This window comes from Lichenostomus cassidix, chromosome 3 (assembly GCF_008360975.1).
Source record: "Lichenostomus cassidix isolate B80296 chromosome 3, HeHo_3.0, whole genome shotgun sequence".
Lineage (NCBI taxonomy): Eukaryota > Metazoa > Chordata > Aves > Passeriformes > Meliphagidae > Lichenostomus > Lichenostomus cassidix.
The window spans coordinates 11,954,230-11,978,223 of NC_139483.1; the positions used below are offsets into that span (position 1 = coordinate 11,954,230).

Sequence of the window (23,994 nt, forward strand, 5' to 3'; positions counted from 1 at the left end):
CCTTTTTCTCCCCTCTCTCCAATCCTGCTGATGTCAGCACTGGGCTCAGCAGCTTTATTGTGGGGAGACAGGCACCAAGCTGTCACATGGCCTCTGCCATTTCCTAAGAAACCAGCTTGAAAATAAAACAGAAAGGGGGAAAAAAAGAACAATAAAAGAAAGAGAACAATTTTTAAAAAAGCGGACAAAAATAAAAAGGAAAGCCACATGAAGGGGAGAGCAGAGGGCTGTAGAGTCTGACAGTGACCAAGGGCCACCACCACCACACAGCACCCACAAGGACAGATTACAGGGGAGCACCAAGGTTAAAAGACAGTAGAAGGAATGGTCCCTGTCCCCACCATGCCCCTACTGCCATGGCAAATGTGGCAATCCCTCTGCCAACCTCCACACAGGGAGCCCAGGCCTGGGCCATCAGTGGGAAAACACACTGGAAAGAATTGTTTCTCACCTTTTCTTGTAATGGATCAAAACCAGGACAACTTCTGTGACACAGCAAGCAAGGGGGGGATAAAGAATATGCTCCTGGCCAAAGCAGAGTCCTGCAGTGACTCCAAAGCCCTACCTGGCTTGCAAATGTAAAAAAACCAACACAAACAAACAAAACACAACAAAACAAAAGAAAAAAAACAAACAAACAAAAAAGAAAAAAAAAGAAAGGACAAGCTCTTTTCACTACATCATTTTAATTGCATCGACACCCAGAAATACACGTGCCAAGAGCCACCCATCCAAGAGGGCATCCTTCCATGGTGGGTCTTACTTTCACACTCCTTTCACTCAAAAAAAAAAAAAGAAAGAAAGAAAGGAAAAAAATATATAATTATAATTGCACTGGTTGATGTACAAACACAGTCTTCCCTTTTCACACATTGGTGGGTTCTGCTGGAACAGGAGGGTGAAGCCCCCAGCGTGTGCCTGGTGTGGCCTCAGCAGCTCCCCAGGAAACGAAGAGTTGTACAAAACAGCATGAAGATTTTCTTACAAACTGCAGTGTTTACTGGTTGTTTTTTTGGGGTTTTTTTGTATGTTTTCTTGTAAGTTTCAAAACTAGGTTTTGGGTCACTAATGGCTTGTATCTTTTATCTACAGTAAATTTAGCATAAATTTTTGTTTTTAGGAATGTGTAAGGCATTTTGGTAAGTTAACTGTAAGGTCCAGGGTGCAGACTCATCAAACTGAAGTCCCTTCCTTTGAACTGTCCTCTTTCCCCTAGAGAAGGAAAAAAAGAAGTGGGTTACTCAACTGGCTCTCAACCTTTTTCTCATGGCATCTCAAGCCCCATAGCATTTCACAGATAGGCCAGGTCCTGCCTTTGGGGCAGGGAGCACCTTGACCACCACCTTGTGTGGTCCCAGGGTTTCCCAAAAGCCACCCAAATGGTTTCTAGCAGCAAGGGCCACCTTGCCTCCAGCTTTAAACCCCTGCCTGACACACACTGCCCCAGGGCCTCCACCAGCACCAAGGGGAGGGCCATGGCCACCACCAGTACCGTTTCTTGAAGCTGCTCTTTCAACTTCTTCACCATTTCTCTCTCTTTGGCCAGTTGGTCCTGGGTAACCTTCAGGAGCTCCTGTAGTTTGGTTGCTGCCTGGCCCAGGTCCTTTGTTAATTTTTTTTCTTTTTCAAGTCTTTCCTACATGGCAGTCAAAAGAAGGCATCTGCCTGAGCCTCCCTTTGCTGCCTGTGACCTTTTCCCCTTCAGCACACCTCAGGCCACCTCGAGTCTGCACTGAGCTATCTCAGTGACCACAAGCCAGAGGAACACCCAGCTCCCTCCTCAACAGGGAGAACAGGAATCCCCCTACAACCTACAGCTCTCTCTGGCTCCCTGAAGACGCCGTGGGCTAGGACTGGATGGTTTCCCAGTGTGTGAAAAGCCCAGCCTATGAGTGTTTGCTCAGGGAATCACACTTATCTCAGCCTACAGGGATGCAGTGGCTGTGACCCTGCTGTCCTTCAGCCATGCTGCAGCTCTCAGCCATCTCCCTGCAGGGTAACCACTGGCCACACTCCCCCATCCTCAGAAATGATAAATCTTGCTCTTAGACATGACTTTTGCTGTTGTGGCACAGCCAAATCACCTTGAGATGCTGGACCTCCTCCTTGTCTGAAGCTGCTGCATGTTCAGCCAGTCTCAGCTTTTCCAGCTCTGCTTGCAAGCTCCGTGCTAAGCTCTGGGCCTGGAAAGAGACACATTCAGTAAGCACAGAAGCCAACAGTGCCAGCATCTCCCACACATCCTGCTGCAGACATCCCTGGGTGCCCACTGGGTGTGCCCTGATGAAGAGTTGGGTTGTACAGCCACATAAGGCATTGCTTGTGCTCATCCAGCTTCCACCAGGAAGGTGGCATTTCTTGCCAGGAGCAGCAGGAAACTCAGCTAAAGCCCTTAACCCTCAAAGGAAAAAGCTGGCAAAAGACATAGGGGGACTGGGAGAGGCCAAATTTGAGGGGCCAGTGATGCCACATGGCTTTAGCTCAGCTGCTGTAAGAAGTCCCTCAGATCTGGGAGGGAATGTCTCACAGGGTTGTCTGAGGTGTGGACAGTGATGGGGAAAAGCCTTCAACTTAATTCTTCAAATTAATTCTTGGGCTTCATTAACAGTCAAGAACCCAGGAAGGCTTTGCAAACCTGGTATCCTCCTTGCCCACACCCACCTCCTCCAGCTCCCGTGCCAGCTTTTGCCGCAGCATTTGCTCCTTCTCCGCCAGCGTTTCATTCTGCTCCAGCTGGGTTTTCAACTGTGTTGAGAAGAGGGGAAAACACTCAAGAAATGAACTAGCAGAAACATCACCAACAAAGCCAGGCTGGACAGAAGGAATGAAAATGCAGGCTTTCCCCATTGCATCAAAGGGCGAGAGATACCAGCATCCCCACTGTGCACAAGACCTGGGAGGATGCTGATGGTGAGCCTGGGGCTTGGCTTAGCATTGCCAAATTTGGCTTGCTTCTCCGGCAGCACCAGCTGGGATGTGGGATGAGAGGCACCCCATAGAAAAAGATGTGCCTGGCAGGCCCCCATGGCTGGGAGAAGGTTCCACAGTTAACAGGATTAAAGGAGAAAGACCTTGCCAGCCTGATGGCAGAGGGCTCCCAAGGGAACATGGTTGAAAGGATGGGGGACTGGCTTTTCCCCAACACACAGGATGGGACACAACACAGCTGTGACAGCCCTGTGTGCAGTTCTCCATGTGGTGAGAGGTGGTGACACAGGACAGGGACACGGTTAAGGGTCAGAGACTCCACAGCAGTGGCCTCACCACCCTAAACCTTGAGGGGTTCTCACTTGGCTCAGCTCATAACCTCACTACTCTCCCTCTTGTACATGGCTCTTCACCTCACTCAACTGCTGCCTGAGCTGGAGGGAGGAGCAGCAAGCCTGGCTCAGTGACACATCCCTGCACCACAGCCTTCACACGACCCACAGGGACCTACAGATAAAGCCTGCCAGCTTTTTGGCTTGCACATGAGCTGGAATGCTTGGAAAACCACCTCAGTTCCTGCCAGATGCAGGACAGTGGTACCTAACCTGGGCAGCTGGAGGCATGGGGGCTCCCAGGGGTGTGGAGCACATGCTTCCACCTCATCTGCTCAGAGATGGATGGATGGATGGATGGATGGATGGATGGATGGATGGATGGATGCTTAAGACACCCAAACTCCTGCCCCAGCGTGGTGTTGTGGTGACAAGTGTCCAGTGGTGGGGCAGCTGGGGTTTTCTGCTACACACCAGCTGGAGCAAACCTTGCTGCTCTCCCTCCCTTCCCACTGCCATCACAGGAGGAAAGACAGACAAATAAAAATCTCCTCCTGGGTCTCAAGCATCACCTCTGGAAGTGTGGTTCCCAGCAGCACCAGGTTTCCCTGGGCAATGGCTGTGCCCTCCTGCCCTCTCTGAGCCCACAGGAAGGGTGCTGGCCCCACAGCTGCTTTACAAACCAGCCAGGACCCAGTAGGGCAGCCCCCAGGACCCCTCCTTACCAGGGCCAGCTCCTTGCTCTGCTTCTGCGTTTCAGTCTTTGCTGCCTCCAGCTGCTCCTGGGACTCTGACAAGAGCTGCCTCAACTGCCAAGGAGGAACAGAAAGAAAAAAAAGTCCTTCTTTGTACTTAGTTTTGGAATGCTTTGGCCCGAGGAAGCTTTTTTATGATGCAACATCTTAAAGAGGTCATGGTGGTATCACTTACTGACCTGCCTGCTCAGAGACAGCCATGAGACAGGTCTGTCTCACCTGAGCCACAGAAAGGCCACCCAGAAGCAGGAGACAGCACCTCCATACAGATCTCCCATCACTTTGCCCATGAACTCCTGGCTTTAGGTGTCTACAACTCAGACTGGAGCAACCATCTCCATCTGTTTTCTCCACCTTTGCAAAGCTGCAGATCCCTGGGGCACTTCCCAGATCCCCAGGGCACTCCTTAAATCCTCAAAACATGCATGGGTGGCAAGTCAGGGGTAGCAGAAGGTGAAGGAGGCAGCAGCCACCACACTTACAGCCCCAACTTCTTTTGTGTAGTTCTGGCGCTCAGAGCTGGCTGTCTCCAAGTGATTTTCCAGTTGTGTTTCCAGAAGAGAGGTGTATTCCTTTAGCTGCATGAAAAAGGAGGAAAGCAGAAGAGGGTTGATTGTTTGAGGTCCAAGACATCCCAACCATCCATGGTTAAAGTCTGCCCTCCCCACAGCAAGTCAGGAGATGAGGCCTGACTCAACCCAAGCACAGCGTGTGCCTCTCTGGCACTTGTGCAGAGACCTCTCCTCCCCAAAAACCCTCACCTGATCTGTGCTCTGCAGATCTGCTTTCAACTTCTCCACCACGCCTTCCAGGGATTTCAGCTGGAGGTGTGACTGAAGCAGAAAGGATCAGGGAAGGACACTGAGCACCTTTGGCTCAATCAAAAGCTGGTTGTTGTTTGACGCCCACCTCTCCCACTTCATCCTGTACCCATCAGGTAGAGGTCTGGCCAGCCAAGGGCAGCTCCAAAGAGGAGCTCTCCTTTCCAGGGAGGACAAGTCTAACACACACAGGCCATAAATCGTGGAGCAAGGCAGCAGCTCTTGCCTGCAGTACCTCAGGTGGCTGCAGTCAGGTTTCAACACCCAAGAAACTAGCACCAGACTCAGCACAAGTTTCCTGCTGAAAGCGCTTTTTGGTTTGGAAGCAGCAACTTTCCAATGAAGTGTCATGGACTTCATTATTAACAGAGGCCAAGCTTCCAGAAAAAGCACTTAAACCCACACTGGTTTTTGAAGAGAACTCCACAGATGCTGAAGTTTTTGCAAAGGAGGAATTCACCTCCTCTCCACGGAGAGGCAGGGTTGCTCTGGGAGCTGCCCTAGGCACCAGACGTTCTTCCCATCACGCACACCAGCAGCAGCCACGTCATCCTGTGCAATCCTACACCAGCCCTCAGCAGTGCTGGCGCTGCAGGAGCCAGCAGTGGGCTGAGAAATCAAGCATCTCTTGTACAACAGCTTCCCCCACCTCCCTGCAGTCCCAGTTAACTCCTAAACCCCATGTGATGCTGGATGGGGAGCAGCCAGGCCATGGTAAACAGCTCAATCTCAGTTCTCTATTCAAGAGGGAAGATTCTACACGAGGTAGGATTATTGTCAGCTGGTCTGGTGACAGGAGGGGTAGATTTGGGGAGAAAAGAAAGCCCCTGTGTCTCGGTGTTCACAGCTGGCACAAACACTTAGGGTTTAACATCAACCAATTTATAGCCAACAGATCCCCTTCTCCTTGCAAGTCCAGCTCCAGGAGCAGCAAACCCAGGTGTGTCCCCCACACGCACCTTTTGGAGCTCCTCCTCAGAGGCTGTGAGCTTTGCCTTCCACACCTGCTCCTCCTCCTCCACGCTCTTCTGCAGGTTTCGCAGCATCCCTTCCTGCAGGCAAAGCCTCAGCTGAGCCCAAACCTCCTGCAGCCTGCACCAGGCTGAGCAGTGCAAGGGCTGGAAGCCTTGGCATACCCAAAGCCTCTCCAAGGATTTGGGCCAAACAACAGGTGACAGAATTAGATGCCTCAGGTTTGGCTGGGGGTTCCTAATCCCTATTCTGGCTCAACCAGTCCTCAGAGCCCTTGCTGTGTCTCATCCCATCCCCACCAGCAAGGTTTCCAACACAATTAGGCTGACGAAGAGCTCTAGAAACTCACATTTATCCTGTTCCTCTGTCTCACTGTTCCTCTTCCTCATGGCATCCCCCCAGCACACCAAGGGATGCCCACCCTGAGCTCACAGGCAGCCTGGGCTACCAGGAGACCTTTCCAGAGGGATTTCCAGCAGGAAGCCAACACAGTGCAAAGGGCAGGAACTTACCGTCTCTGCAAGGATCGTTCTGTACTGCTCACATTCTGCTTGTAAAGTGCTTTGCGCTTCTTCTGCCTCTTTTAATTTAAGAGCTGAATCCTAAAAAGAGAGAGAAGGAGACAGAGATGAGGAGAAGAAACATGTGACCCTCCAGCACTCCCTCCCCCCTCCACTTTCCAGCCTGCACTTACTGGTGGCTCTGTTGTGATCATTTGCTGCTTTAGCACACCCACAGTCTTCTCCTTAAACTCCTGTAGCCACGTGTCATAATCCTGAGTTTGGAAAGAAGAGAACAAGGATGAAGAAGGATGCTTAGACATCTCTCCTTGCCACGTGGAGGAGGCTCTGGTGGGGTCTGAGGAAGCCTGTCCCACCTGCTGTGAGGACATGGTGACTCCGGGAAGGGCGGAGAGCAGCGTCTGCTTGGTTCGCATCTGGAGCGCATCCAGCTGTTGGGCCAGCTCTTCCTGAAAGAGGGACAAACTGCAATGGGATGCAGGTCTTGGGCACCTGCTGGCCAGGGTGGCAACACTGGTCCTGCTTTTCTGTGCCTACAGGGCTGGGGAATCCAGCCAACACAGAAAACTGCTGATGCTGGGAACCACAAAAACGTCACTTCCAGTTCAACCACCTTCTGGGTTTCCCTAGCCATGACCAGTACCAGGGATGCACTGCCCTCAAGACAAATTTTGGAGAAGCTTGCAGCAGACTTGAGCCAGCACTGCTCCTAAGGAGGCAGGCAACCCAGGACAAGCATCCCTGGTGGCTGGGGGAAGCTGAAATTTCCCTCCCAACACCAGGGAAATGCCAGGCTCACCTTTGCTTTTGTAGCAGCAAGCAGTTTTTCCTCACATGCCTTCTCCACCGAGGTCAGCGCTTCCATCGCCTTCCAGTTCTTTTCCCGAAGGTCCTGTGGAGACCACACAGAGAGGGCAATAAGCCACATGCTGTCCCAAAGGTCACAAAGCTGCTTGTTGGCACTGCAGGGGATTTCAAAGCTTAGGGAATTGGGTTTGGTCGAGAGTCTTCCATCCCATGCCCACATGCATTCCTTTCTCCCCAGTGGCTCCACACACCCCATTGCTCTGGCAGTGCCCTGGAGAGAGCAGGGCACAGCTGGATGGGGCAGGAGTTCCAGAAGCACACTCAGGATGCCTGCAGGGGACACAGGCCAAGTGGAGGAATGCAAGATGGCCTCCACACCACTGATACCACCTTGCAGGAGAGGGATAAGGAGCAGGAAGGTGTGAAGGAGCCTTCTCAGAGATTGCCTTGGCACTGCCATGGTAGGATCTCTCTGGCTTACCAAGTCCTAAACCTCCAAAGAGAACAGGGGACAGACATGTCACCTCAGGCAGCCCAGCAGCTCCAGCTGCACAGCCTGCCAGGGGTATTCCTGCCCTCTGGCAGATGAGGCAATGCCTACAGGGCTCTGCGGGGCTGGAAGAGCCTCTGGCCACACCCTGGAGCCATCAGTAGGTGACCACGATGTGTTGTCTTTCACTCACGTTGTTTTTCACCTTCTGTTGCTCCACTGCCTCCCGCAGCTGTGTGGCTTCCCTTTCCAAGGCTGAGAGCTGGTTTGTCTTCTCCTGGAGTCTGGAAGGGCAGGATGCAGGAGTGAGCCTGAGCAGTCACCTCCCTCACGGGCAGCAAGCTCCCGAGATGGAGACCACAGCCCTTCCTATCCTGGTCTCCTCTGGGATCTACACACAGCAGGAGGAAGAGGGAGCAGGACTAAACACCACAGCCATGGCAATACTGGAGTGGGATCTGGTTTTCTACCCCCTTACCAGCAATAACAAGCAATCAAGTAACTGGCTGGCTGTACACACACAAAAAGAGGAAGAAGCAACCTGATGCAAAGGCCAGGAATTCCAGCTTGCACAACTGGGAGTGCTTCTATCCATGGCTCATTAGGCTGAGAGAGCCCACAGCTCTGCATTTTGAAAGTATCATCTCACTGTCTTGAGTGGCCCTAAATCAGGGCTGCCAACTTCACAGCAGAGAGCTGCAGCTTCCCTCCACACCCTCAGATCCCCCATCTGCCCTGAAGGGACCCTCAGTTTGAGCAAACCAAGGCTCAGATCCTTGAGAAGAACTACATAAGTCTCTTGGGGTCCCAGGACAACTCAACAGCTGCCTTCCTTTGGAGGGAATGCTGGATGCCTGCTGGCAATGGGGGCATCTGCGAAATCCTTCCCCTGTGCAGAGCCTGGGCCTTCTTGGAGGTGCCCAGCACATGGACAAGGAGCAACAGGCAGGACTCGTGACATGGGAAACTCCAGTTAAATGCCAGGAAACCCTTCTGTGCTGGGGAGTGGGGGAAGAGCTTGTCAAAGAGTGGAACAGGGACCAGAGTGGTGGTGAATCTCCATCCTTGGAGACACCTGGAAACATTTTGTAAAAATTTCCTCTGGTTGGCCCAGCCTTGAGCAGGGACTTGGATCAGAGACATCCCACACTCAGCACCAACACCACCAGGACCTCCCATGCTGCAGGAGTGGTCAGACTCCACGTGCCTGCCAGCAACTCAGTCTACTTCACAATGGACTGGCTGTTATATGGGGCCAGCACCAGAGCCAAATAGTATTTTAAACAGCACTAGTGGCCAGCATTGACCTTGACTTCCCAGCTGGGCAGTCCCCAAGCCTTCCTGGAAGGCTGGAAGCCCTCAGCCACAGGCTCAGTGGTTGAGGAAGCCTGTGGCACACGGACAGCAAGCTGGAGGTGCCACAGCAGGATGTGCACCTGGACCCACCTTGACTGCAGCTGCTTCATTTCTGCTTCATTGGCTGCCTGGAAGAGAGAAAGCACTTTGATTACCTGTCCCAGACTTGTGATACAGGTCAGCCCTTTCTGTGGCATCCCAGAGAGGATCCCAGAGCAAAACCAACACAGGGATTGTGTAAGCAGTGTCACCCATTCCCCTCCTCCCACCCCAATTAAATGAGCACACAACCTGCAAGTCTCTGTCTTTTTCTGCCTCCCTCATCTGGCCTGCCTCCAGCAGAGCTTCGATGGACTTGATCCTCTCCAGAAGCTTTGTGTTCTCTGAGCTGGCATCCTGCAGTTTCCCTTTCACACTGTCCAACTCCAGCAGCTTACTTTTAACCTCTGCCTCGGAGCTCAGCAGCTTAGTCTGCAGTTCTGTTGGAGGGAAGGGTGACAAGCACAGTGGGGCAGGTGCAAACAAACCTTGAGACTCCCCATCCTGCTCTGTCCAAGCAGGATCTTAGCCAAAGAAGCCTTGGCCACAGATGTTTTGAGGAGGCACAGAAAGGGCAGGCAGGGATGCAGCACAGCACAGGAGGGAGGCATTGGACTAACATCCTGGGACAGAACCATGGACCAACCCATGTCTTGCTCACATCAACGCCAGGCAGCCTAACTCATCCCTGGATCTACTTGTCCTGCCCCAACTGGCTCTCCCAAGCACTCAGCTCCCAAAGCCTCCAGTCTGCCCCAGAGCCCTCCCCATGTTGATCCCAGCTCCTCACCAGCAATGCTCTGCTGCTGCCCTTTGTTCTTTTCTGCATCTGCCAACAAGCTCTTGTAGCTGCTCTGGGTTTTGCGGAGCTCATCGCTGACCTCATCCAGCCTCTTCTGCAGCATCACCTCTGCCTCCCTTTGGTAAGCCTGCATGGCAGGAAGAGAAGGTTTCCTGGAGCATGACAGACACCCCAGCCAGTTTGAAGCACAGCTTCATGTATCATATAATCCTATTTTTAAGCTGTGTTTTTGGGGATTAAAGTCACCCTCCCCCCAAGCTCACCTTGAGCATGAAGCATCCTGCCTTGCGCTCACATTTTATCATGTGCCAGCCCTCACCTTGGGAAGTAGACAATGCCCAAATGTCTCGGTTATGGGCCAATTCCATGGCCAACCTCCCCTCTGGAGAGCCCTGAAAAACCTCTCAGAGCCCTGGTTCAAATCAGCCCAGCCCAGGAGGGAGAGGTGCTGGCACAGGGCTTTGCAGAACAGAGATACCCGACCACATTTCCACATGTGGAGGAATTTTCTGTACATTTTGGGCCAGGGAATACTTTTTTTTTCCATCTTAGAAAGCAGCAAGGAAGAGGCCTGGTCAGGGCAGGCATTTTGAGGGGAAAGGAAAAAGAGGAGGAGGATGAGTTGCAGCTTTACAGGTACAAGTGGCACCCTTGTAGAGGGAGAAAAACAGCTTTGCATGGAGGGGACAGGGAAAAGGTAAACCAGCAGGCCTGTCTCTGTTCAAGGGATGCTTCCAGCACCATCAAGAAAGCAGAGCTGCTCTGTTTTTTGAGGGTTTGACTCAATATTCTCAGCTCAGAGCTCCAGGTGTTACTGTGGAACACATTCTCTGAAGCACCTTAAACACGTCCCTGACTTTAGAGTCTTCCAGCCAGTGTGATTTATTTAATTAGCATTAAGGGGTGCAGCGAGCTGACAGCCCTGGAGTTCTCCCAAAAGCATGTCTAGGAGCTCCTGCTTTGAGCCAGGAAGGCAGCTTTTGCCTTCCCACCAGCTGTGTGCTCACATCACCCTCCTTGCTCCTCACCTGCAAAAGCAACAGGAGCCAAATGCAGCCCACCAAAAGGAGCTCCACATCCTCAGGCACACAAAAAATTAAGAGCAGGGATATGGAAGGCCCCTTGCTCTAGCAACTCCTCTACAAAACCATTTTGGCCTGTGCAGATAAAGATCTCCTCCACCACAGCGTTTTCTTGAAGGGGCCAGAGCAATTCAGAGAGCACAGCACATTCCTAAGGGTCATTCCTCTCTGTCTGCTACACTGAGATTAATGCTCTTAGCACACAGCTTAGCAACATCCCAGCAGGATCCCAGCAGAAGCACTGTCAACATCCCAAGAAGATGCTTTTCCCTGTGTGAGTACAGCCTGCCTGCCAGCAACACACCTCGGAGTGCTCAGAGGCTCTGCTAGGGAGGTGTCCTTTCAACACCCCTAAAAACCCCAAATCCAGCCACGTCCCGCTGGCAACCAAAAAAGCCAAAAACTCCATCTGCTGCACCAGGGAAAGAGAGCAACAGGCTTAAAACCACCTGAGTTTGAGAGAGAGAGAGCACTTGCAGAAGAATGGCTTCAAGCAGGGCATCCTGCTCCCTGGGCTCTGCTGGTGATGCTGCACAAGGGGCACACCGAACGTGATGAGCTAATGGTGGGGAGAGCAATTAGGAAGCCTGCCAGGCTGCTTCCTTCCCAGCCATGGACATTCATCTCCCTCCTAGTTCTTCCCATGACCAAGTGCATGGATCCCCTGCCATTCAGCCACCCATCTCTGTAAGGGGAGAGGGTTTGCTGGTGCCTGCCTGACCTGCATCTGCTCAATTCGCTTCTCCGCCGCCGCCACTTTGATCTCCCAGCTCTTCCTCTGCTGCTCCTCTTGCTGCAGCACCTCCGACTTCTCAGACAGCTCTTTCATCAGCTTGCTGCACTCCTGCCTCAACTTGGCCAGCTCAGCATTTTGCCTGCAGCAACAGAAGCAGGGTTACTTCAGCCCACAGGCGAGCCAAGCCTCTCTGGTGTTGCTGGGGAACACATCCTCCTGTGGGCCTGATCCAGGACTTGAAACACCTCAGATGGTGAACTTTGTTTGCCTGTTTCTATGACACTCCTGGTCCTTTGGGGAGGGGGTGGAAAGAGCCAACAAATCACTTTAGAAAAGTCCTGTTTCAGTCACAGGAGACATTCCTTTCTTATGAAGTAGAGGACACATGGATCTGTGTTCCCAGACACAAGAGGAAGCACTACAGCTGGAGTCCACTCTGTAATTATATGACTGCTGTTAATCACCAGTCATTTCAGACTGTCTATAAAAAGGAGTGTGAAATTCTTCTACCTAGCTCCTATTTGTTCTGCACACACTGGGCTGGGTTCTGCTCTCTGCAGCATCACTCCCATCAAAGAGCCAGCTGCATTTCTTCTCAAGTTTGAGCGTATGAGCTCCCCTGTGGGGGAAAAACACCACAGTGCCTTCCAGTCTCCTCTCCCCCCAACATTGCCTGTTGGTTCTGGCATCAGCACAGGTGACCCCGAAGGAGAGAGGGTCCTGCTCTTTCACTTGGGAAGAACATCCTTGTTGCCCCTGGTGGCTCCCCAAAAGCCATTTGGCAAGCTCTTCCTCCCTCATTCCCTCCTCTACCTCCAGCTAGTTGGAGTGTCTGTAGAAGTACCTTTGAGAAAGAGAGTGGCCAAGCCAGGGTTTGCCAGAGGGCAGCCCCAGGCTCTGCCCCTCACCCCAGCCTTACTTGCTTTCCGTCTGGCTGGTAGCCTGGTTGAGGGCATCCCTCAGGATGGAGTTCTCCTGCTGCAGACGAGCCAGCTGTGTGTTGGGGCCGTTCTCCAGCTGCTCCTGCAGGGTCCGGATCTAGGGGAGCCCAACAGGGGTTAATGGCACCACCAGCCCCTTTGCTGTCCCAGCTTAAGCCCACAAGATGAGCAAGGAGGACTGGCAGTGCAGGGGGGGTGTCTGCTGATGCTGCCAGCCCCCAGGGATGTGACATCCCATGAGGATGCTCCCATGTGCCTCTTCTCCCTTGAGCACCACAGCCCAGGAAGCACCGCAGAGTCTCACCCCCTCAACACAACTCAACCTTCTCCAGAAGGTCACACATCTGCCACCAGCAGCCATCTGGCAGCAGCAGAAGGCAGGAGCAGAGCACAGCCTGGGGCTCACCTTGCCCTGGAGCTGCTGGGTCTCGCTGACATGGTCCTGGTAGCTGGCCTGCATCCGCGCCTGCACGGCCACGATCTCCCGCTCGCGGGCCAGCAGCTGCTCCTTCAGCTTGCCCTCCACGGCCACCGCCTTGGACCGCTCGGCCGCCAGCTCCTTCCAAGAAAGGAGTCCCCCAGTTAGTCCTCAGAGCACAGGTTTCCCCATTTTTAGAGGATGTGGCCTCCTAGCTCAGTGGACTACAAAGTTTAGCCCTTTCATTGCTGCCCCCATGCCCAGGTACATTTAGCACTTACATTTCCTCCTGCATTTTGTTTTGGGCTCTGTGGCCACTGGATGCCACTGTTGTTCCATGTTGGGTCAGCTAAGAGAAAGGAGTAAGACAGCCTGGAATTTTATTTCCCTCCCCCAGGATAAATAACATCACACAGCGTTTGGGGCAAAGCAGAAGAATTAAGCAGATGGACTTGGCAGCCGCAAGTTCAGTGTGGCAGAGATCTGCTCAGCCTTCACCCAGAAGGAGGTGGAGGCAGGGGCTGAGTCAGGGAAGGGCACTGTAAATAGGATCAGGCTCCTTACAAAGGCACCTTCTCAGCTCAGGGGATCTGGGCAGAAATGAGGAAGGATTTGCTTTTCTCCCTGAAGCAGAAGAAAGCTGCAATTTCTCACAGAAAGGGCTTCCCCTGCTTTTCCCTTGGCTGCCAACTGGCACTACCCTGCGGTTCTTTGGGCTGGCACCTCCCCAGACTGGAGCAGACCCAAGAGAGGAGGGCAGGTGGGGATCTCCTCCCCTTTTTGCGAAGAAAACAGCCAACAGGTGAAGGTCCCAAAGAGCCCCTGGGCTTCACCTGCAAGGGGGCTGAGATGTGGGGAGCAGGAGGCACATGGAGAGCCACCACGAGCAGAGCCCACACCGGGGATGCTGGGAGGGCCACACAGGGCTTACCTTGCTCAGCTCCCGCAGTTTGTTCCTGGCAGCAGCTGCATCCTCCTGCTCAGCAGAGAGCTGCTTCTCCTTCTCCTCCAGCTGGCGTTTCAGGACAGCAACAGGGTCACCCTTCTGCGTTGCCTGCCAGCACAGGGTGGCACATCAGTGGGGACCACCACCTTCAAACCCATCCCCTCCACCCCACACGCACAACATCCTGCCCTCTGCTCCAGGGAAAATCCAGCTCTGCTCTCCAAGACACCCTCAGGGCCAGCCTGCCTGCACGTGGGGTGTTCTCCCTCCCCTTGCACCTCCTGAGGCTCTGCAGAGCCCTGAAGAACCCTACCGTGTGCCAGGTGTCCTGGATGATTCCTGCTTTCTCCGTCAGGATCTCGATGAGCTGCTGGGCTTCCCCCTCACTGAACACCATGCTCCTGACTGTGGACACAAGTGTCTTGTAGGGCAGGTACAGGGCGCCATCCGAGTCTGCAGGTGCTAGGGAGGAGAGAGGAGGGGTTGGGACTGCTGGGGACAACGGCAGGGATATGGTATCACCTCAGCTGGCTTCACAACTGCCATCTCAAACCATCAGCCACCCAGACCTCCACAGTCATGTTTGGTACCTCTCTGAGTGAGAGCAGCAGGAGAAGTGCTGGAGATGACACCACACATGTGCTCCTTGAGTCAGCTGTCACCTCTGCCTGGCTCAACAACTGGTCCCAGAGCCTGCCATCACCCTCCACCAAATGGAGTGACTCCCACTGGGAGCTGGGCATGCTTTGCCAGTGCCAGGGAGCTGAGACATGTTGGGCATCAGAAGCTGGAGTGCACCCAAATACAACCTTGCTGAAGGATGTTGCTCCACACAGTGAAGTCCATGACAGCAAGGTCATCTCTCACCTCTCACCAGCCAAGTTAGCTCCTGCTCTTTGCTAAGGGAGCAATGTGACTCCAGTCCTTCCCCTACTCCTTTGCTAACCTGGGAGACCAAGGAGCACCAGGGACTATGATGCTGTTGGTGTACATGGTCATGATGGAGAGAGGGTGACAGGCAGTGGTTTAGGGATTCCCACACTGTATCTGTGGCCCAGTGGGCTCATTTTCCTAGAAAATCACAGAAGGCAAAGCAGTTTGGAGTCCAGTAGCTCCAGGGCCCCTGAAGCCATGAACACCAGGGTCTCTTGACTGCAAAGCTTTGGATGCCCCAAGCAGCAAGGTTCAAAGAAGGAGGAGGAGGAGGTGCTGCAGGTGCTGGAGCAGAGATTCTCCTCCAGAGAATGGGCAGCCTCTAGACAGGAGCCCATGCTGGAACAGGTTCCTCCTGAAGGACTGCAGCCCATGGAAGGCCCCACACAGGAGCAGGGGAAAGGTGTGAGGAGGAAAGAGCTGTGAAGAGTGGCTGTCCTAAACTGATCACAGTCCCCATCCTCCTGCACCACTCAGGGAGGGGACATACAGGAGTCAGGAGGGAAGGAGTGAAGTTGAGCCTGGCAATAAGGGCAGGAGGGGAAGGTGCTGTTTCAATTTTGTCTCTGTTTCTCATCTATTTTAATTGAGAATAAATTAGCTTTCCCCAAGTCAAGTCTGTCTGGCCAGTGACAGCAATTGCCAAGTGATCTCTGGTAGATCCATTTGGGATCTTGGCAGCGCCAAGCCCTGGCAGGAGCTGAGTCTGTGTGCCCAGCCACAGCCACTTCCCAGCAGTGCAGCCAGGCCAGCTCCTTGTGCAACCAGGGCCTGGGGCTTGGCTCACACTTCACTCATGCTGGCAACTGCAGGGCTGCAGCACAGCACATGGCATCCCCTGGCTCAGTCCTGCTGTGTGAGGGGACACACCGAGTGGAACTCTGCCCATCTCCAGGTGGAGTTGCACAAGGGAGCTTTGGAAAAGGCAGGCACCGTGTGAACCCCACCCTGCAGTTGGCACATGGAGCCAGGGCAGCCTGCCAAGCTGTGGCACAAGGGGGCTGTGCTGACACTGACCTCACACCTCGCTGAGGGAGCCACCAAACAAGGAGCAGCCACGTGGCAAAGCTGCCATGGGAAAGCACGGCAGGATGAGTGGTCTGAAGAGCCACTTCTTACATCCAAAGGGGGCTTGGGAGGCATGGATGAAACAAACCACACAAGAAGAAAATACCCCAAGTCGCTCTCATCAGCTTTGCCATCTGTTTCAGTGCTGAGGGCATGTCCTTGAACACTTTGAACACCCATTTTTATCTGCCACGGGGTAATTTGGTCCTTTGCATTTGAGGAGGGGAGCCCACAGCTGCCCACAACACTGCTGGTCAAACTGCAGTCGGCTTCAAATGGCACAAATTCTACTGAGAGCTTTCCTCTGCAAAATCCAACAGGGGCAGCCAAGACATCACTCTACACTTTCAGGACATGCAGGATTGGCACTTCATACCCAAGGGAATCTAAGTTTGGAGCAGCCAAAAACCTCCCAACATAACAAATGCTAAAAGTTCATCTCTCAGCCACATTCCCTCAGCTGTCTCAGCTCGGATGTAGGGCCATGTTTTCGACATGGGTGCACACAACAGTCACCTGCAGTTTCCCCAACACCGCCCCTGCAACACCCTGCAGGAGCAGCTTCTCCAATCATTTCAAACCCCATCACTGTGTGGAGATGGCCTTTAGTAAAATCCTTCCCTCAGAAGAACACATTCAAGGTGTTTAACCCAACTTTGAAACCCAGCAGCTGCAAATGTCCTGCTGAGTAGAAAGGCCTTTTCCAAAACATGGGTGTGGAGACTGCCAGGCTGCACAGCAGGTTTGGATGTGCTGCAGAAGGGCAGCAAGAAGGGATGTCTTTTAGGTTGGTGGGTTGGGGGCTTTTTTTGGTTAAGAAAGAAAGAAACAAAACCTATGCACATCACATGACAACTTTGAGAACACCTGAGAGATTTCCACCATGTGTACACATGGGAACCCTTCCACAGGTCTGAAAGCACTCACATTTTTAGTGCCTGCAATTATCACTTAGCCAAAAATAAATCCCAAACTCTTCCCACTGGTATAATGAGAGGCAAGAATCCAGCTAGAGAGCTGATTTTCCCCTCTCTTCACCTTTTTATACTCTGCAGAGTTCAGGACCACCTGATCTCTTCCATCTCTGAGTCAATCAAGTGAGCCATGATGGATGATGGGCAAGTTTTCTCTTCCCTATGACAGATCCAAAGACACTTTCCTCTAATTACAATAAATCCCCTGCAGTATAAAACCCCGTCAATCTGCTCCTTGAAGAATCCTTCTTCACCTTCAACAAAGGAGGAGGAAACACTAGCAGTGACCCACCTCCTTGTAGAAGAGTGGGAGAGCTCCTCTGTACTTTTATCAGTCAGAGTTCTATGGGGAAAACATCTCATCTTGGCTTTCCACCCAGATGTGCAAGACCAAGGGGATATAGGCAGAGGAATTTGGCCTTACCTGGCTCGTTCTTCTTCTTGGATGCAGCCTTTTTCTTGGCAGGTCCATCATGCTTCTGATCCTCCTGGGCTGGAAGAGCCTCGGTTTTCTTGATGGTGACAGAGCTGATGACTGGAGCACTTTGCTGAGTGCCAACTGGTGGCACTGCCACCACAGGCACCTCCTTAGGGGCCACCTCCCGGACAGGAGAACTTTTGGGGACACTGACAGGGGGTGGAGCCAGCACTGGGCTAGGAGCAGGCTCTACCTTTGCTACCTTCTTCTCCTTCTTCCTCTTCTCCTTAGGTGATGGAACAGGTTTCTCCTTTTCCTGGGGGACAACTGACACGGCTGGAATTGGAGGCTCAACTGTCACAGGCTCAGGGGCCACAGCAGGCTCAGGAATCACTTCCTTGGGAGGATCTGCCACTTCCTGAGTAAGCTGCTGCTCTGGGATCTTCCCGTTGGGTTTCTCTTCCTTTTTCTTTGCTTTTCCTTTTTTCTCAACAGGTTTCTCTTTCTTCTTTTTCTCTAATTTCTGCTGCTGGGTCTTCTCAAGCTCCTTGCGTTGCTTGGCCAAGGCTTCCTCGTAAGATGTCTCCTTCATGGAGAAGGTGGACACCAGGAAGATCCCAATGGCTGAGATCACCATGAAGCCTCCAAAGACCATGACACCCAGCGTCTGAGGGTCGTACACATCCATCCTGCCTCACTCTTCTGGGCCTGAAAGACACCAGGACAACGGTTCAGGGTAGGAAGGGAGGAGAGAAAAGCAATGGCCTTTCTGAGCAGGAGTTTTACATGGACATCTGTGCCTTCAAACAGCACCCTGCACTGGGAAGAGAAACACTCCAGATTCACACAGGTCGACCTGCCTGCAGCCTCCCCAAGTTTGTGCTCCTCTGCCACACTGCCCATGCACAGGGGTCCAGTTGTACCCCTGGGACTATATTTCATCTCCAGAAGAACCGAAGAGAGGGAATTAAAATACTGGGATGCAATCACAGACAGCCCCAAGCCTCATGGCATGTCCAGTGGGGTGGTTTTGCATGATCCTGGGCCATACTTATTGCAGTAAGGGAACCTACTTTCAGACTGCAGGTTGGCCAAAATCTGGGCTTCCCCTGAAGCACCTGGCTTCTTCACTGCACCCAGATGCACATCCAGGTGTCAGCTTTGGAGTACAATATCCCCCTGGAAGGAGAAAGCTTTGCAGCAGCCCTTCCCTCCTCCTTCTGCCACCTGCACACTGTGGCACTGCCAGTCTGAGACCTGGCAAGCAGGGCACAGCCACACCTGGAGAAAAATGCTGCCACCTCCACTCCTGATGGCTGACCCCTGTCCTGCTATTAAAGCCAACTTCTGTCCCATTCACGTGTTTCATCCACCAGGGCATCACTTCCACATGGCTCTGAGGTGGCTCATGACCCCCCAGATGCTCGTGTCAGGCAGTTAATCTAGGAAGGGACACTTTCCAGGAGTTGCCATGGCTGTGGTTCCTCATCATTGTGAATCAAAATACAATGAGCAAAATGCAGAAAGTCCTCAGCTACCAGGACTTCTCATCCCCACGCTCACCTGCTGACATTATCAAATTTCCTCTTTTAAGGGGTTGTGGATTGAGGAGGGAGGGAGGGCCTGGAAAGGGAGGAGGCAAAAATAAGAATAAAACTAAGGAGATCAGCATCTTTTCAAACCTCACTGCTTGCAGGGAGACACCTTGGAGGTTCTTCCTCTCTAAGAGCTGGAGCAGCAAACTTGAATCTGCAGCTCAAAGCTGCTTGAGGTGTGGACAGTGAAGTTAAAACTCACCTCCAGCACCCGAGCAGGGGGAGCAGAGCTGGGAGGACCTGCAAATCATCCACTGGAGACAGCCCCCTGCCTGGGAAAGGATGTTCTAACCAGCTCTCCCTGCCCAGCTCTCCAAGCATCCCAGGTAAAGCAGCAGAGAGAAGCTGGCAGGCAGGAGGGCTGTCCATGCCAGCTGGAACCAGCCTCCCTTGTCAGTGCCAATTTTCTACCCCAGGGCAGAGATCCCAGCTGATACTACAGGCATCACTATTTCACATCTACATTGGCCATTTTGCATTTAAGTGGCCTCAGCACACTATCCCAGCACATCTGGTACCAAGTCATTGCCTCCTGACTAGGGAGCATCACTTTGGGATGGTCCGGGACAGACAGGTTATTCCTAACCCCCAGGGTGAAAAGGACTGGCTTTCCTCTCCCTAGCAGTAAATAAAGAGTAGGGCTGGAGAACACATACCCACGATCTTGTGGTGGGTTTAGGGCTACACCAAAGGACCCAGGAAGTGTTTTAGGGGCAGAACGAGGTGACCAGCATTCTTTCACTCCACAACACCAACATATAGGCAAGAATAAACCCTTCTTGACCTCATAGCATCACAGTTTCATATCTAGATAAAACTCTGCTGCTCCAGCTTGGGACAAAGGGCATCCTCCAGTGCTGACAAATGCACTCCAACCCCACCAGTTGGTAGTGCCACCCTCAAAAGCAGCCTGATGGAGCCCACAGGGGATGGGAATGGGGGGAAAAATCCTAACCTCCACTATGGGGGATGGATGAGAGGACAGACAGGGGTGGTGAGGTGGGTGAGATGGCAGTGCTGGATGTGGCAACATGGCATCAGATACCTGTGCCTTCTCCAGAAGCCCTCACAGAGCCCCATGCTCTCTCCCCCTCACCGAGAGCCTCACCCAGCCCCACAGGCTGCAGTAAAAGCTGCCTGTACCTTGCCTCCTCCTCAGCTTTACAGCCAAGGTGAGATAAGGATGTAAATGAGCACTAAAGTCCTTCCTAGAGAAGCAAAAGCACCCCAACAAGCCCCTCCAGAACAAAAGCAATACAGGAAAAAAGCAGCCAACAGCACTGAGGAGCTGCGGACCTGTAAAAGGGCCATGGCAGCTGCCAGAGCTCCTGAAAGCAGCTGGGATGCTCAGAAGGGCCATCCAAGCTCCCACTGCCCGGCCAGGGATACTCCACGCTGTTCCCAAGGACAGATGTGCCAGGAGAAAATCCACAGGAAGGAGTGAGAGGTGCCAACAGGGCAGGAATCACTCCCAGCAGCACTCTCATGGCAAACCTTGGTGCTCTCCCAGCGCTCGTGCCCTGCAGCTCCGGTGGGGACTGCAAGGAGCGAGTTCTACCTGTAGGGTTCCTCCTGCGGTCGAGACTTGGCACGACCAGCCCAACAGCTTGCTGAGGGAAGAGCCCATCTCTGCAACGGTGCAGAGACACTTAGATCAAGCCAGGCTGGCCTTGGCGTTTGGGGGATAAGGAAAAATCTTAATACAGGAACTTCCTGGTGCAGAAATGCCAGAAGCATTTATGCCACGGTGTTAGCACTTGGGTGAGAAGCTTTGCTTTGACATTTCCTGACCTTGCCACCTTTGCCCTTCCAAGGGCTGGAAGTTTGCTCCTGGATTTGCACAGCAGGCCACCATCCCCCCTGCAAGCACGGCAAGAGGAGCACATGTGCCCTGTGGAAGGAAAGCCCTCCATGCTTCCCACCTGCACAAAGCCTCAGCCAAGACACGGCAAAATGGGGCACCAAGGTAGTTTCTGATGTTCAGTTCGACAGCCACGCTTTGAAGAGGCCCAAGGACTTCAGGATCCTCCCTTCTGTAGCTTCTGGTCATCCATGGGATTTTGCTCCTACAATGGCATTTTTCCATCTGCTTGGGAGGGAGCTGTGTGCCCAAGAGCTGGGTGGACACCAGCAATTGTCAGAGTCCATGCTCAAAAAATCGAGTTCACATCCAACACCGAGCACATTTACTTCCATTCAGTTTCTGAAGCAGAATCATCCTCCATTCCTCTCCCAGCCAAAATAGCAGAAATTATCAAATATCTCCATACACCAACTCCTTCCCCAAAAGAGCTTGTCCAGGTGAAGCTTTTCACCACCACCAGAACAGGAATAAGATGGACAACTGGTATTTCACTCAGCCTTCTCATGTAAAGGGCCTGGCTGAAATGCTGTGCTCTGACTTTTCCATGTGGCTTTTTCTTGTTATCCATCAAGCTTCCCAACATCCCAGATAACAGCCCAAGAGACCTGACCTCCCTCACCTCCCTGCACATGCAGCCACCTCTGTCTGACCTGAGCAAAAGTCCAATTCACCCATAGCAAGCAGAGCCAGAAAAGCACTTGGCCTTGCTGGTTTTCCAGCACTAAACAATTTCCAGGATGAACCAACCCACAGACATGTGACATGACAGCACCGGGGCCATGCTCAGTGTCTTGTGGTCACATTTGTCACTGACAGCTGGGTCAAAATCCAGGCTGGAACCCTGCCACCTGTTCAGCCTGTCCTCCCCTCTGTGACCACACACGAAATCCACGGGAATTCAGTATCTTTAAGACTCAGCCCTCCACCAGCCCTGGTTTAATTTGCTCAGGCCATGCAACAGGTGAGCAGGAGCAAAGGAAGAGACAGGTTGTGCAGTAACTACAGAAACCTTATTTCTTTCCACAACCAAAGGAAAATACATGTTATCTCCTCCTGATGTCGACAGAAAAAGATGCTCTTTGCAAGCAGGACACTGTCCCCCTGCAATCCAAAGCTTCTGCTTTGCCATGGTGTCAAGGTGCCATCTCAGAGCAATGCAGGAGATGTGATGGGGGGCAGAGAAAGAGAGAACTGGGTTCACACAGACAGCCCCTGCATAACTCACAGTAATGCCTGCACATGAGGCACCTGCAGCATCATTTCCTCTACATATCCCAGGAGGTTAAAAAAAAGGAGGGAAAGGGCAAGGACGAGGGAACAGGGAGGCCTGATCCTGTGAACAGTAGGGCAGCCCAACAGCAGGAGAAGGAAACAGCACTGCCAGCAGATTAAAAAAAAAAAAAAAATCACCAGATACTTCTCCTGGAGTTTTTCTCTCCACCCTGTTGCAATAGAGAGAGACAAAAATTAAAAACAAATGAGAAAAGCCTGCACACCGTGAGCAGCTCCTGCCCACGTCGCCAGCAGCCCCTGTTTAAATACGTTTTCTGTGTAAGTGACTGTGCACTTCCAGCCTCCCGGCAGCATGTGCTACTCCACACAGCAACTCCAGATCAGCCCATCGTCAACAGTTATAGCTCGACTTAATTGAACGTGTCTTAGTGCTCCATTAGCTCTGGCAGCAGCAGCCAGCTGGCTTGTGCTTGCCAGCAGTGCTGCCAGCTCCCTTCCCAAGCCCGGGAGTGAAAAAACAGGCAGAAAATACACGTATATATAGGAGAAGAGTGTAACAGCACCACAACACAGCTGCAGCTTGACTAATCTCTGCGGCGGCTATTACAAATTTTCTCTCCCCTCCCTGGCCCGAAGAGGCATTTCACCGCCGGTGCTCATCAACTCCTCCCCGGGGCTCATACCGCAGGTAGCCCCAACTCCTCCCAGCCATTTCCCGCTGGTGCGAGGCTTCGACGAAGGGGAGAGCTGGCACTCCGGGCGCGGATGCTCCTTCATCCCGCTCGGCCACGTGTGCAGCACACGCTCTTCCGCTGGACCGCTTCCCCGGCAGGGCGAGGAGCGGGGCAGAGCCGCGGGAACGCTGCTCACGTCCGGGCTGGAAGGATCCCAGGCTGCCCGGGGGGTCTCCGCTGATGGGCTCGATGCCTCTGGCTCAAGCCTCGGCGCCCCCCGGCTGCCGGGGCTCTCCGGGTGCCGGCAGAGTTTTGTCGGCGGGTTTAATTAAGGGAGGGAAAAAAAAAAAAAAAGGACAAGGGACAGCGGCCCGAGCGCCGGGAGCTTCTGTAAGCGCGGCTAATCAGATTAATAATTGTCATCCGGCCGGCGCTGGCAGGACGGCGGCGCTGGGGGTGCGGGGGCAGCGCGGGGCCCGGACCTCGCCCTGCCCGCACCCGCCGCCATTCCGCGCCCGGGGCCATTCATCCGCCCGGCCCCCGCCGCACGGACCGGACCCCGGGCCGGATAGCCCCGCTCCGCGCCCCGCTCCCCGCGGGACAGCGCTCCGGGCCCGGCGGGGCCGCGCTCCGGGGTCCCAGCCCGCTCCGAGCGCGCCGAGCGCCGGGCAGCGCCGGGCGGGGGTCCCGCTGCAGCGGGGCGGCGAGGGGGGATCGCGGAAGCGACGGCCGGGGAAGGGGCCGGGGGGAAGGAGGGGCCGGGGGGAAGGAAGGGCCGCCGCCGCCCCTACCCACCCGTGCCGGGTCGCGGTCCCTGCTCGCCGCCGCGGCCGTGTGGAGTCGTGGCACTTTCCGCCGCTGTCTCGCCGGGCTCGGCCGCCGCGGCCCGCCCCGCCCCGTGGCGTCCCGCCCGCCGCTCCGCGCCGCGCCGCGGGGCCCACTCAGCGCGGCGGGGCGGGCCGGGCCGGGCCGGGCCGGGCGGGGCGGCGGCGGGGCCCTCCCCGCGGGGAACGGGGCTGCCCGGCTGTCCCTCCGCCGTGCCTCCGCTGCGGCGGCGCCCGGGGCCGGGGGAGCCCCGCGGACCTTTGCCCCGGACTGAGCTGCCCGGGGTCAGTGCGCGCCGGCCGTGGCTGCCCGCTGGCCGTGGCTGCCCGCCGGCCTTGCCCGGGGTGTCGGCGGCATCGCCGGGCACAGCGGGGAGAGGGCGGGTGGGGAACCCGGGGAGCTCCCAGCCGGCGGTGAGGGTGCTGCTCCACGCTGGGGACCCTCCTCAAGGGCTGGCTGTGAGC

General features: G+C 54.0%; 1 protein-coding gene across 2 annotated transcripts; it reads right to left on the reverse strand.

The window, feature by feature from the left end:
- Positions 1 to 669: 669 nt before the first annotated feature.
- On the reverse strand, positions 670 to 23,654 carry RRBP1 (ribosome binding protein 1). Of its 2 annotated transcripts, XM_085054533.1 has the most exons (23): positions 23,501 to 23,654; positions 17,346 to 18,047; positions 14,260 to 14,408; positions 13,932 to 14,054; positions 12,989 to 13,141; positions 12,561 to 12,679; positions 11,627 to 11,780; positions 9,812 to 9,950; positions 9,274 to 9,461; positions 9,073 to 9,110; positions 7,820 to 7,910; positions 7,129 to 7,221; positions 6,686 to 6,778; positions 6,503 to 6,583; positions 6,321 to 6,410; positions 5,796 to 5,888; positions 4,777 to 4,848; positions 4,498 to 4,593; positions 3,986 to 4,069; positions 2,662 to 2,745; positions 2,085 to 2,183; positions 1,493 to 1,636; positions 670 to 1,212 (listed from the first exon to the last, which is right to left on the reverse strand). In XM_085054533.1, the coding sequence occupies exons 2-23, from the start codon at positions 18,025 to 18,027 to the stop codon at positions 1,174 to 1,176; spliced, it is 2,904 nt and encodes a 967-aa protein (XP_084910659.1). In that variant the 5' UTR covers positions 18,028 to 18,047; positions 23,501 to 23,654; the 3' UTR covers positions 670 to 1,173. The 2 variants fall into 2 exon arrangements, with proteins under 2 accessions (XP_084910659.1, XP_084910660.1); XM_085054534.1 differs by lacking the exon at positions 1,493 to 1,636.
- Between the last annotated feature and the right edge of the window lie 340 nt (positions 23,655 to 23,994).